This window comes from Musa acuminata, chromosome BXJ3-3 (genome assembly GCF_036884655.1).
Source record: "Musa acuminata AAA Group cultivar baxijiao chromosome BXJ3-3, Cavendish_Baxijiao_AAA, whole genome shotgun sequence".
In the NCBI taxonomy this organism is placed as follows: Eukaryota; Viridiplantae; Streptophyta; class Magnoliopsida; order Zingiberales; family Musaceae; genus Musa; species Musa acuminata.
The window spans coordinates 39,083,167-39,097,812 of record NC_088351.1 but is presented as its reverse complement, the minus strand read 5'-3'; the positions used below and the strand labels follow the sequence as shown (position 1 = coordinate 39,097,812).

Here is a 14,646-nt window from a genome sequence, read left to right as displayed (position 1 = left end):
TGTTCCCGGGACACACCTGCGCGGCCTGCTCGCCTGCGTCGTGCTCCTCGGTCCATGCCTCCCGAGACACACCTGTGCGGCCAGCCCGCCTGCGTCATGCTCCTCGGCTCCATGTTCCCGAGACACACCTGCGCGGCCAGCCCGCTTGCGTCGTGCTCCTCGGCCCTTCGGCTCTGTGCCCTCCCGAGACACACCTGCGCGGCCAACCCGCCTGCGTCGTGCTCCTCGGCTCCATGTTCCCCAAGACCGCATCCGCGCGGCCCGCCCGCCTGAAGACAGAAGCCATGCATCGGTCTCCCCTCGTACAACAACTGACGCATAGCTCCTTTCGGGGGGGGATATGATAAGGGTAAAAATGGCGATGTGACACACCATGACGTCAGCCACGCCTGGATGACACACTGCCCGAGGAAATGGCCATTAACGTCGACTTGACATGCGCCAGCGTCACCCGCTCCCAATCAACGGCTCCACCGTTTGACCCCGCGCGCTCGGCCGAGGCAGAGGAGGACGTCGACCGAGGCTCGCCTATACCCTGCGGCAGCCAGTTCTCCACGCAACCCCAGTGGCAATGTCAGACGCCATCGGAGGTACGGTCCTGCTCCTGCAGACAGCCACATTAGGTAACATCAAACTCATCTATAAATACCCCAGAGTTCTATACGAACGGGGGAGGACGAACTCACACACAACACTTGTATGGAGGCATTCCCTCCTCCTAAACCCCCTCCACATCACTGACTTGATCGTCGGAGGGGTCGGACCGAGCTCCCGGCCCGACCTGTGTGCAAATGTGAGACGGGGTCGACTCTTCCTGGCGCTGCGACGACGCACTCCCCCCGACGCGACGTCCCGACCGGACCATCGAGACAGGCCACGAGAGACTTCGAAGGACACCACCCGAGATCCCCAACATCCGGACCCCCGAACCGAGCCGCAACGGCTTAAACAGATGCCCCCCGCATCAAGTATCACATATCTTTTTCGGATTTTGAAGAATATCTTATGCAAGGTTCGTATTTTAGTTCATTACGAATTGTCTTTATGTAAATATACTAATCTTTACTAATCTTTCCAAAATAACCTTGATTCACAAATCGTTGTTTTGTAAAGTTTAGAAGAACACAAATATAAGAAAAAACGAGTTTAAAATAATTTAAAAGAGTATGAAAATATAATGGAATGAAATAGAAGAGAAGAAGGGGTTTAAATACTACAAGAAATAGGGAAGAGCACAACGATCAAATTGACCGTAGTGAACGATTTGTGTACCGATACCATTTGAAATTGCATATCATGAGCTTTGGAAGAAAATGCTATAGCCCGATAGGAATTTAATGAAATGTTACAATTATACATTCACGATAACACTTGTTGCCAAGGAAAAAAAACCGATAGGAAAATTATTGTTTGTTTACCTGTGAAATATCAGAAATAAATGAAACCATGTGATGAAACAGATTTTGATTGAATAATATTCATGGAACAAACAGATATTTCAAGAAGGTTTCTGGGAATACAGTAGTAGCAAAGCATAACCTTATGGAACTTTACATGAGAAATCACTCGTTAGCGTAGATGAACAAATGACCATCTTGGAAGGTGTAGATTCTGCCGAGGCACAGAAATAGCTGCATCCTTACATTGACACTCAATAAACCATACAATTTTAATGTTGCTTTACCAATAATACATAAAGCCAGCAAGACTATCTTTTGTTAATTTACATTTGCACATTCAATAACATCAACAATTTCCACTGAGAATGGGTTGCGATGAGCTTCTTCTCCCCTATTACAAGAAACACTGGATCTGTTTAATTCATTGCTCGACTTTCCATGGAACCTATCGTACAGAGTACAGACTCACACATCAGTCATATATGTGCCGTCTGCTCGTCAAGCAAGCCCAGCCTTTGGCATCAAGCAATTGTAGAAACTAATCAGATAGGACTCATCGGATGACAAGGAAGGCAAAAAGAAAGCAGCTACCTCTAAGCAATTTGAGCTTCTTGGAGTGAGGGCCAAGCTACTTCATCATCATTAATGTATCCATGAATAAAGAAATCCGTGCAGTTCTTACGACAACCATGATTGTAAGGATTGCGGAACCGTCCATCTGGTCCTCGAAGGTACGAGTAACGAGCAGCATTTGCCATCTCATTCGTGGTAATATTTCGTGCTATCTGCATAAAAGACAAGGATATCAGTTTAAAGGGTGTACAAACTACTCCCATTCATGTAAAATTGTCTGACTTCCAAACAAATCATGATAAGATGTAGACGTCCATGATTGCAGAGAAAGGGTATGCCAATCATCAACTGATTTGTTGATGTATTTTGGTTTTATGGAAAACTATGGTGGCTCGATATCCATAGTAAACAAAAAAATGATATTGCAAATCACAAGGTTCTCTACCCTGGGACTTGTGCTACATTAGAAATGATTTCAGTCAACCATTCCTATTCTGGCATTTGACTTTTAGTCATAAGAGGTTAGTCTACTAGTTTCTTTTGTCTATTCATCATTGACTTTGCTTTTTTCTTTTACTTCCATTTTTCCAATAGGTACCAGCTGGTATACCATCCATACCACCATGTACTGTATCAAACAACTGGCTCTCGGCATGGACCAGTACTCTATATTCAATTCCTTGGCCTCAAAAGCATGTTTCTGTTTTTAAAATCTACAAGAAGTTCATTATAATAAAACACAAGACAAGTTTTAATCAGCACTTATCACCATATATCATTTAGTTGTACCAATGCCAAGTTGGTTGCAGCCAACTCATGATTCCAAAATTGTACAAGAAATCAATGAAACCAAACCATTACCTGCGATGCCTGTACCACTGCCAAAGTCAAAACTCCTGATAGTAAAATAGCATCCATGCCCAAAAATAGTATAGCACCAGGATGTTCCACCACTACAAGATGAATCCATTTCTCGGACGACGGAATTATAGGTGACCATGTCCACAACCCTGTTATGCAACAATGTTAGTTTAAGCTTTATCTGGACATGCCAACTTAATTATAAAAAAAAGGGTTTTTCCCTTATCATAGCACTCACTGTGAACTGCAGTGACAGCACCAATAAATGCTGTTAATGTTCCCATACAAACAAAAACAAAAAAGTCCCATCTATTTTTCTGCAAAACAAAAAGAAAATTCAAATCATAAAGCCAATCAGAAAAGGAAAACCTGCAGGCCAAAACATCTGAACCAGATCGACAACATGCTTGTTCATGTCATGTACTCTAAAGTCTAAACCACAATCCGTGTTTTTATTACTATATGCTTGAGTACAGTCTCAATTCTCACCTTCCCAACACAATTAGATATCCAGGGACAATGATGGTCAAATTGCTCCACACAGTGCTTGCAATATGGACAGTGTTTAGATCGTACAGGTCGAATTATCTGATGACAAGAACAAGAATCAGATTTCTCCAATATATGTCAAACAAAAAAAATAACAAAATGCTAATGTCCCTGAGAACAAAATACTGGCTGCTCATGAATTTGGCATCACTGCTAGAAAAGGGAAAAAAGCACCACATAGCAGAAACTACCTTGCATGTAGCGCAGAGTTGAGACCAATTGCCTTTCCAAATGGATGAGTTGCTGATATCAATGTCCAGCAGAGGATCCTATTGGATATTCCAATTGCAGAAATTAAAATTACAGAAGTTAAACCAAGATCAAAGAAAAATGTAACTCCATAACAAGTGGATTCGATTAAGACAAAGTGGTGCCAACTGACATTGAAACATGTAGAGAAATCACCTATAAGACAAAGATCACCAATTACTAATGCAACCAACTCACATGACTCAATGTCTATTGGTCTTTTTTTTTTCTCTTTATTATTGTCACAACCCAAGCCTGATGGGCTAACTAGCTCATCAACTTCATTTGACCTAAGCTAGTGGTCAAAATGTTTAAGCTGAAGTTGATAATAGTACACTCATCAAACCTTTATAAGCCAATCATAGTATTGCCCACTTCTGATGTGGGACTAATCAAGGTGTTACAGTTTTCCTCACTCAAGAGCTTCATATCATCGTCAAGACCCAACATAGCCCAAATCAAACCCTAGCATGGTGCATGTGAGGCGTAGCCCAGCGATGGCTCCATGTCGTGACGAATCCTCTGATTCCATCCACGGGTAGCCCTTTCCTACTCGAGCCCCCTCACCATGCCCAAATACTATGATACCAAACGTCACGATCCAGGCCTAATGAGCTAACTGACCTATCAACTTTGTTTAACATAAACCACCGGTCAAAATACCTAAATTGAAGTTGATAATAGTACACTCATCAGACCCTTATAAGTCAATCTTAGTCTTGCCCACTTCCGATGCAGGACAAGAACGTCAAGCCCTTGAGTAAGGAAGATTGTAACACACCTGATTAGTTCCACATCGAAAGTGGACAAGATTAAAATTAACTTATAAGCAATGTCTTCAATTTCGAATAATACCGCCCGGTATGGGCGGTACGTACCGGTCCGTCAACAGACCGATACACGAACCGCTCGTTATCGAGCGATATATATATATATATATATATATATATATATATATATATATATATATTATAAAATATGACGAGGACACGACATCGCCTTTTATAAAAATATTTATATATATAAAAAATCTTTTATATATAAAAAAAATATATATATATATGAGCAAATGTCGAAACTCCGGTACGGTACGATATTTCAATCCTTGCTTATAAGGATTTGATTGGTGAACTACTGTCAACTTCAGCTTAAGTATTTTGACCAATGGTTTGAGCCAAACGAAGTTGATAGGTCAGTTGCCCCATCAGGCTCAGATTGTGACATTTAGTATCAGAGCTGACCTAGTATTTAGGCATAATAAGGGGGCTCGAGTATGAAAGAACTACCTGTGGATGAAGTCAGATGACTCATCACGGTGTGGAGCTACCACTGGGCTACGCCTCACATGCACCATATTAGGGTTTGATCTAGGCTATGTTGAGCCTTAACGAGGACGTCAAGCCCTTGAGTCGGGGAAATTGTAACACCTCGATTAGTCCCACATCAAAAGTAGGTAAGATTAAGATTGACTTATAAAGGTCTGATGAGTATACTACTATCAATTTCAGCTTGGACATTTTGACCAGTGGTTTAGGTCAAACAAAATTAATAGGCTAGTTAGCCCATCAGGCCCGGATCATGAAAATTATAGTAAGCCTTGTGTACTCAAATACCGTGAGCTTATGATTGCTTCCACAAAGTAAAAAAAAAATGGTTCAAGTTCAATTTGGATGTAGCCAAACCAACCATCCAATTCAAACTACCAGTCCAGAAGCCAAAACGAAAACAAGTCTAATTTACAATGGCATATCCACAAAAATGATTAATTCCAACAAAATCAGTTACCCATTGGATATATGATAGTATCATATAATTGAAATGACTCACTTGTATTATTATAGACTAAAGGGCAAAACCAATGCATGAGGACCTCACCAATCCGAGATTTAAGCAAACTTTAACATTTTGTGTCATTAAACAGCACAAATGCACCTTAAGTCACTTTTATTATAATATAACTATAGTTTTATTTTAATAGAGTAATAGACAATATATATTAAATTTATAGCATCTACTTCAATGTTTTTTAGTCATTAACAATATAAATGCACATTAGGTTGCTTTTATTAGAGTATGACCGTACAAAGCCTTTTTAAGCTAACTTAACACCGCAATATGCAAAAGATAGCTATTGGTCAAATGAAAGGCTAAATGATAGATGAGCATAGAGAAACATAGGAATATGAATATCAAGATGGTAATCATGCCTCAAAAATTTATTGGTTATGCATCCTACTCCACTATTTATATCGTCCCGTATTAAAAAGGAAGAAAACAAGATACTTTGTAAGCTTTTACATATTCTTTATTAGTTGTCTTTTGTTCTGAAACCTACATAAGTAATTCAACAAACTCACTGGTTATCAAATATGCAATACAAGATCTGAGATGACAGATTCATGCTTACACTTGTACGAGTTGCAGCCTTCCCTGAATTTGGTTTGATATAACCTGGATCCTTGCTGTAGAAACTCAATTTAATGAATTCAGTTTGAACATAAAAATTATGTAACACATGAAAAATTAGACAATGCATCACATTAGCATCAAGATTTTGCTGTATAGTGCATAAGTGGATAATTGGCAATCAAAGAGAGGAGTTGCATATATATTGTGCAAGTAGACTGACTAACAAGTGTCTCTTCTGAGTGTCCGATGAATATACTGTTATCAAGAAGAAAATTGGTCAATGTGAGATTATCACTTTGTTTCACAGGGGCATATTGACACTTGCCAATCAGCACAACAAACCTCGGCCATCTTTTTGTTGTGACACAATGAACAGCATTTGCTAGTGAACTTCAGTAGTAAGAAGTTAATGTACTTATGTTCTTAGTCACATGATCCAGAACCTAGACACCCCTACCTGATCTAAAACATAAAACACTGGTTTATAGCTTATTCTTGATTCCATATACCAGTGAAGGTAGAGCCAAATGTTTTCTCCCAACTTACATGAAAGTAGAGGCATTCTAAGAATCAAGGCTCTAGATGGGAGGTCTTTGATAGCACGAACAAAAGGCGTTTGTCTGTTCTGCTGGTTTGGACAGGTACTAATAGTACAGTCTTAAACTATATATTACTGAAACTGTTTTAACTTTTTTAAGTATGATAATAGTGAAGTAGCACTTCTAAAGTACAGAAAAATGAAAAACAGAACTGCAACTCCAAATCCTTAACCACTGCATTCAATGAAGACGGATACTGAGGAAAATCAATGATTGTGCAGAAGAAGAGCAAATATAACATAATATTATATTTTCAAAAACAAAACCACTTGTCAGACTATAACAAATAAGTTTCATCCCTTTAAAAGATAATCGACCAGTGGGACCAAACCTATACCTTACATGCCACAGCTTCGTACCCACCCTAACCATTAGGAAGATCAATTTGGTCCCATTGGCCACAGATTTGATTCACTTGCTATCCAAATTATGTACTGATGTATGAGCATAATGTCAAAAACTACACCTAAGAAAACCATTACAAGGTCCAAAAAAACTTGTTAAAATGGACGTTTAGATCAACATAAAAAGCAATTAACAAACCCCCGAAAAGTGAAAAGTTTTTTAGCACTTAAGAAAGTCAAAATATAAGACCTTCCACTGAGTGATTGTATGCATATGAGGCAGGTATATGAGAATTCAACAGTTCCCTATTTTATGACCCTGCATATTCATTGTCCATTTGAATACAACCATGTAAATAAGACAAGGTGACAAAATATCAGGTGTATACCAACATAAAAAGTTACCTGCTGCATCTATAAAACATTATCAGTGAAACAACTGCAAAAGAAACACCAGTCCAACCCCAGAGCCCAACAACTGCAGTGACCTTCGGAAAACTAGGTCCTACAAATAGAAAGCCAATTAAAAAACAGATTTGCAAGCATGACGTGAATGAGTTGCCAATCAGTAGCTCCTAGCAAAAGCAGAACCCACCTAGAAGAACAGAATTGATGAATAGAACGGTTAGAATAATAATGACAAACAGAAGAATAGGAGCATATCCAGTCGTCCCAATCGTTCCAGCACAAATTTTGTCTTCACACAAACTGCCATTAATCTTTGCTGCATTGGACTACAAAAATCACAGTAGACTAAGCATAAGTAACATTCATAATGTCTATGGATTACATATACCAGACTAAATAGAACCAATATTCAATTTCCTAATGAAATCAGCACAACAACGCATGATTGGTATGATTAAGTACACACAGGAAAAATATTGCCAATCGCACATATAATATTTTGAAATGCCATATAAAAGATATAATTATGATAGTAACTAAGCCAATTTCAACCAACTCAAATGCATATATCACCCCAACACGCATGTTTTGTTGCGTTTACGCAGGTGCTTTGGGTGCAAATGCCAAGCACAACCATAATATATTTCCATAATCATATAAATGGAAAAGAATAATGATGTGAAAGGAATGTGATAATGGCAGCAACAGATGATCCTCAACTTTATCCAATAACTTTAATAATAAATAGCTTTATTTCAAATGGTAAATTGATAAATATTATGAATAAATACAATGAAGAAAATAGCCTTTTGAGAGTAACATACAAGAACATAAGCCACATGCCGATGGCCTCTGTTAGCTGCAAGCTCAGCAGGAGTAAACCCACTTTTATCCTTCACCTGCAGTTCACTCTTATTGCCGGCATGCACAAGCACAGTGCATGCCTCCACATTGCCACTTAATGCAGCCCAATGCAAAGGTGTGCAACCTGTAGCACAATCAGTAATTTAATTATACTTCAATGGCATTATATAAATGTATATGGAATGGCCAATTCAATTGCATGCGAAAAGCTGATTAAATAGTCAATAAACAATATAAAAAGGGTGCAAACCCAATGCACAAGGTTCTCACCAATGTGGACCAGTCAACGCAAGCAGTCTTGCCACTGTAAGTAAATAGGTTGTTTTCATGACCCCTGGTCACTTGGTTAGAGAAGGGTAACCTTATCATTATACCAAGGTTTAACCTTGGTCAATAAACGAGCATGTTAAACAATATCCAAAAGGAATCTACCAAATTGCACTTTCTTTCAGAGTTGAAAACATCATGTTTGAAAATGTAACACAAGTATATCAATGTGGAAATGTAGCCACTTCAGACTAGATAATTCTCTATGAGAATCATGTGGAGTGGCAAAAGTAATCATACAAATCCTTTAGCCACATATTGAAAAATCAATAATGCTTGAGATGTTACATAACTGCATTAATAGATTCTAATCAGTTGCATTGTTTGATAATGTCTAATGTAAAAAAAGATAATAAAATATATCTTTGAAGAAAAGATGTATTCCAGATTTTCAATTCAGATGTTAGTTTGATCAAATCAAAACTTTTAAATTGAGAATTGTTAATGACAAGCTGGGGACCAGTAAATATAAAAACACAAGAGACTTGGACTTGAGCACAGATTCTCTAATCAAGCTAAGAGAAACTAATTGCAATAGATTTCTAAGGAGGCAATAACAAATTTGACCAATAAACACCAAATTTTAGAATACTATGGAGTGTTTTAACATGTTGAATTTTAGTGCGAGAGAAAGCCTATAGATGTCCTGTTTAGATGAGATGAGCTGAGATGATTAAGATTAGTAAAGCGAGAGAAAAAGGAAGACCAAAGAAAAAAAGAGATTTGACTGTTTTTTGTCTGACCTATGATTGGATTGGGGTTTTATATGTGTGTGTTTGAGGGAACATTCATGTGGCACCACAATTAGTTAGGATATCGTGACTTCTTTTTGTTTTAGTGCCTAGTGTATAGGGATTTATAAAAAAGGTTTTTTTGTCAAAAAATGAAATAAAATAAGAAAGTCATGGGAAAAATATTGATAAACAAGATCGAAACATATGTTAGACATGGTCTTTATGCATTACAATTGCCATGTCTCACACTCAAATTTAAGAAGCTTCAAGCTTATTTAAATATTTACATCTAAGTCAACTAACCTATTGTAGGCTTTAAAGAAGTTGCAAAAAAAATTCCCAGCATATAATACTGTAAATTGCAGTATATGTTTCTGAGTGCTACTCGCAAAGCAACTAGTGTAACAAGCTACAAAAGAATATTTTCTATCCATCAATTATTACATCCAAAAAGTATATTGGCACAACAGCAAGAGAAAGGTCATCAGAAACTTATTTACTGAATTTCTTATATTCTTTACGATTTCATGCGTGCAAATGACCAGTACTACAATGAAAACTCAAGTGAAAGCCCTGAGGAGGTACCTTTTTCATCTTGCCTCCCTTGGTATGCATCCCTGAAGAGAAGTAGCCTGATGGTGTCAGCATATCCCTTATAAGCAGCCCTGAGTGGTGTATTAGATTTTGAAGATTAGTAGTAAGCCATACACAGAAGTTTAAATTAGATAAAAATGCCATAATAAAATTCTAGTCATGCCTTTTTCTTTAAAAATACATTAGGATAAAAGGTGAAGTATAAGTTTTGTTCATTTATTGGTCAAAATGACAGATTAGAACCAAATTCAAAGGTGAAGTGCAAGTTTTGTTCTTATTCAATTCAATTGTAAACATAGTACCAATCAGCAAAGTCTAGCAAGCCTGCCTACATTCCTAAGCCTACTGTCATAAATATGAGATCTAGACAGTAAAAATATTTTACATAAGCAACTTAATAACAAAAACATAGGATAATAATGTCAAGATCACTACATACCAATGAAGTGGGCTCCTTCCATCATTATCTGGTGCGTCATAGTCTGCACCACACGTCACAATAATATGATTTAAGAATGATGTTTGTCCATACTGTGCTGCAACATGAACTGCCTGATCGCAAAGGTACCCACAAATAAAGATGTGGTCAATGTAATGCAAAGAACAAATGATAACGGCTATTTACATGCCCTGACTCTTGAAGAACTGAAAGAAAGTTTTGAAATAATAGCTTTAAATTACAAAACTAACAAGAAATCTCAGTGCAGAAATTGAGCCAATGAACAGACTAAGAAATCTGATTGAACAGGCAGAAAAAGGTGCAGATATGGATAATTTACATGATTTTTCCATCAAACAATCTAAGGTGGTGATAGCATGGAGCAGTTCAAGTGATAGGGCACAGAAAAATAAAGGTTGGAATCACCAAGAGATATGCAAACGTACATGTATATGTATTATGTATATGGACATGCATATGTATATGTACTTCCATATATACAGGATATCTTTCATCAAACAAAATACAATCATTTGTATCTAATAAGCATACAAAGCACGACATGACATGACATGTTGACTGTTGAGTTCACATTGGAGACATATTCATGTATACATGTCCAGTGCAAGTCCAGCGCAACCACCCTATGTCGGAGAGCATGCAAAGAGGAAGAGGAGAGAGGAGAAGCAGTTGCATACAACACTCACAGCCAAAGAAGGGGATAAGAAAGCGGCGTCAGACCTCTTGGCAACCAGACACTGAAAGTTAAACCGTCACCAACACTACGGCCTAAATCTCCACTGTACAACCCAATCTCCACCAAGAGAGAGGCATGTGCAAGATGGGAGGACATGCAAAGGGTGTTTCGGAGATTGGGCATCCATGATTCAAGAGTTTCAATTCCACAAGTCGTGAAATCTTTTATTCTATCCCATAGTCATGAGTCATGACATCTATTATTCTATAAGAAGAGATCCAATCCAAGGCCAACTTTGAAAAGAATCTTTATCCTCACCATTGTATTACATTACCAAATAACATCACAGAATAGGACACAATAAACAAATATCAAAATTTTCAAACTATACGTTACAAAAATATCACCCATTATCCTACAATAATAGAAATAGATATAAATGTAGTGTTTGTGTCTGTGTCTGTGTATGCCCCATGTCTATGTTTGTTGTTGTTAGATTTGTATTAACTTTAGGGAAAAGGATATAGAATAGGTAATTATCTAATATTTGAACTAACTTTGTTATATTCATAACCAACGATATACATGAAAAGTAAAAAATATCTCCCGAAGTTAATTGCCCATCTAGATTATAAGGCACAATAACTCCTATTATGGGACTATATATGAGATTTGGTCTAGCAATGAAATGCAATGGGTTGATACCAGGCATCAGAGGAATAGTTCCAACTTCCAACCATACAAGCTAAACTACCAGCTAGTCAAAGTTCCATGAACTACATGACCCAAAAACTGAACAAAAGGAGTTTGGAAGGTTCATGCATGCTTGAGCTTCAGTGTATTCAAAGGTTTTGATAGACCTAAAATCAACAAGACAAAAAAAACAACATCAGAAAGTCAAAATGTTTTTATTATTTGGGATTGACTGCATTGATCTTTTCCCACCATGGAGCTTTGACAAATATAATGACTTAAGTTTGCTATTCCGCATTGGAACCGTGGATTCAATAAGCCAATCAAAATGTTTGATTAGTAAAAATGTAAAGTCATGGTCAAAAGTCAACAGCTACTGCAAAACAGAAACCATAAAATGTATTAATCTGGAGACAAAGACAGCTTTCCTAAAATCTTGCAACATCAAATGCTTTGCTTAACCAGTTATAATCCCTTGTATCCTTATATGAAAACAAACTAACCACATCATCCAAAATAAATCAGAGACGGATCATGTTACTCAACAAGGAGTGAGTAAGACACTACGTTGGTAGCCAACGCCTAACAAACATATTCATGGGCATCTAGATAGGGAGTTACCCGGTAACCATTAATGTCGGCAGCCTCAACCCGAGCTCCACTCTGAACCAACACATCTGCCACAGGAATCGACCCATGTACCGCAGCCCAATGCAGAGCAGTCTGCCTCCTGTGGTCAGCGGCATTCACATCTCCACCATGCTTCGGAAATAAAAGAGGTCACAACAAGATTTTCAATCCAACCCATCCAAGAACAGTAAAAAACCATAACTTAGCCGCCGAATCGCCTACCTCGATCAGGTACTGCGCGACATCAGGAAAGTTATTGAGCGCAGCCCACTGTAGGGCGTAATAGCCATGTCCGTCCGGGTTGGAAACCGACTGCCCGTCCCTCTCCACGAAGCCCCGGAGTTTCTCCAGGTCGCCATAGGCGGAGGCGGAGCAGACGTCGACGATGGGGTTGGCGATCGGAACGCCGGGGCTTCCGTTAGGGTTCCGACCGGTGTCGCCGTTCTGTTGGGGTTTAGGGTCGACGACGAGCTCGATCTCCGTCATTTCCCGACAGCTTCTAGGGCAATCAAGGATTGATCGAGGACGTAGCAAAGAATATTGGACGATTTCCAGTCGGCGACACGATGAAGGAATCGCCGCCTTATTGAAGAGAAGACCATCGTCAGCTGCGAAGTGGTTGGGTCAGCTTCCGCTTCTAGATGAACAGAGGGTCAAAATAAATTGAAAGACGCCTCCGTTCCGGTGGTCTGCAGGCATAACGTATAACGAGTGTTAAGAACCTAATATACTTGTAATGTTGAAACTACAAATAATGAAAATTAAATTGTTGTTTTCTATTTTTGTTATGAGCTATTGATTAAATCTCCATGCCTAGGAAATTAAATATGGAATTTTCAGTAGTTTTAACAGTACAAAAAATATTTTTTTATTTTTATAATTTCATCAAATATTAATACAAATCAAAGTTATTTGGTATATACTTATGTTTTAATATAGATATCATTACTATCGTCTCCTAACATAAATAAAAATAATAAGAAATTAATAAGGACCGTTGAAGACAATCAAAAGCTACCTCCCCGCATAATATTTTATCTATTTGTACTCAAACATATAAAGTTATATTCAATACGATTAATAATGATCTACATTTTTTAACTCGTATGCACTCAATCATCTTACGCTATTAATACCTCTTATATTCCTCAATTTTCATGTAGATGGTACATTGGGATCTCATTGTTTTTATCTCAACAACTTTATATATACAAGTTCAAATTATGTCAGACTAATTAAGACATAAAGTTTCACAATTTATTATAAAGCCCTGAACTCATTTTCGTCGCTTACCATTGACACTATATATTTTTATTTAACCTTGAAATTAAATATATTTCTTATCATATAATATACTAATAAACTAAATATATCATAAATTTTAATGAAAATTTCACATGGTGTTTGATGCTATTAAGCAGAGGATTGATAAGAATATTGCTCTAAAATAAATTCTTATATATATTTTTAAGATATGATTATAGAGAGACTCTTCAATATTGGAAAAATTTTAAATATTTGATTTAAAAAAAAAATACATCAACATCGAGCACAACAAAACCATTAATCGATTAAAGGAATCCATTCTTCTCCTATGAATCCATCTCGTGGTGTATTCATTACAAATTAATTCACTAACCATCTAAACGCATTACAATACCCCCTATCGTAATCGATTTTGCTATTGAAATTAGAATGCAATGAGGAGGTCTAAAAGATTGATGTTTAAATAAATAGATAGATACAAAAACATTAGATTTGAAATATAGATTAATGCATAAATGAAGAGAAAAAAAAAAATACTACACACGATTAAATGATACCAAAATAAATAAAAATAGAAATAACCTCACATAAAATTAGACGAACAAACACATACTTAAAATTTCGATTAATACATGAGATTTTTTTATTTTCATAATTATCTATGAATTAGAGATTAATGTATAAATAAAAAAAATAGATTCGATATAGGGATTAATGTGTGAATGAAAAATATTATAGATAAATAAATAAAACAAAAAAATAGCATTATAAAAAAAATAGATGAGCATCAAAAAAGGATTAATGTATAAAGAAAAAACAAAAATGCTAGATTTGAGATAGAGAACAAATGAAAACAATGTTATACATAATTAAATGAAAAGACTAGCAAAAAATATAGGAGCATAAAATAAAGATTTTGGATAAATTAATTTTTTTAATAAAGTAGATATTGGATAAAGATTCTGTACAAATTATGAAAAAAAATAGAAATTAATGTTTAAATTAAAAAT

The 14,646-nt window shown here is 36.9% G+C and overlaps 1 protein-coding gene across 1 annotated transcript; it reads right to left on the bottom strand.

The window, feature by feature from the left end:
* Nucleotides 1-1,449: 1,449 nt before the first annotated feature.
* On the bottom strand, nt 1,450-13,017 carry LOC135634271 (probable protein S-acyltransferase 23). The gene is made up of 14 exons (XM_065144630.1): nt 12,593-13,017; nt 12,362-12,502; nt 10,351-10,463; nt 9,903-9,982; nt 8,217-8,380; nt 7,580-7,718; nt 7,390-7,489; nt 6,040-6,094; nt 3,575-3,652; nt 3,324-3,422; nt 3,073-3,151; nt 2,835-2,983; nt 1,992-2,185; nt 1,450-1,913 (listed from the first exon to the last, which is right to left on the bottom strand). The coding sequence occupies exons 1-13, from the start codon at nt 12,854-12,856 to the stop codon at nt 1,994-1,996; spliced, it is 1,653 nt and encodes a 550-aa protein (XP_065000702.1). The 5' UTR covers nt 12,857-13,017; the 3' UTR covers nt 1,450-1,913; nt 1,992-1,993.
* Between the last annotated feature and the right edge of the window lie 1,629 nt (nt 13,018-14,646).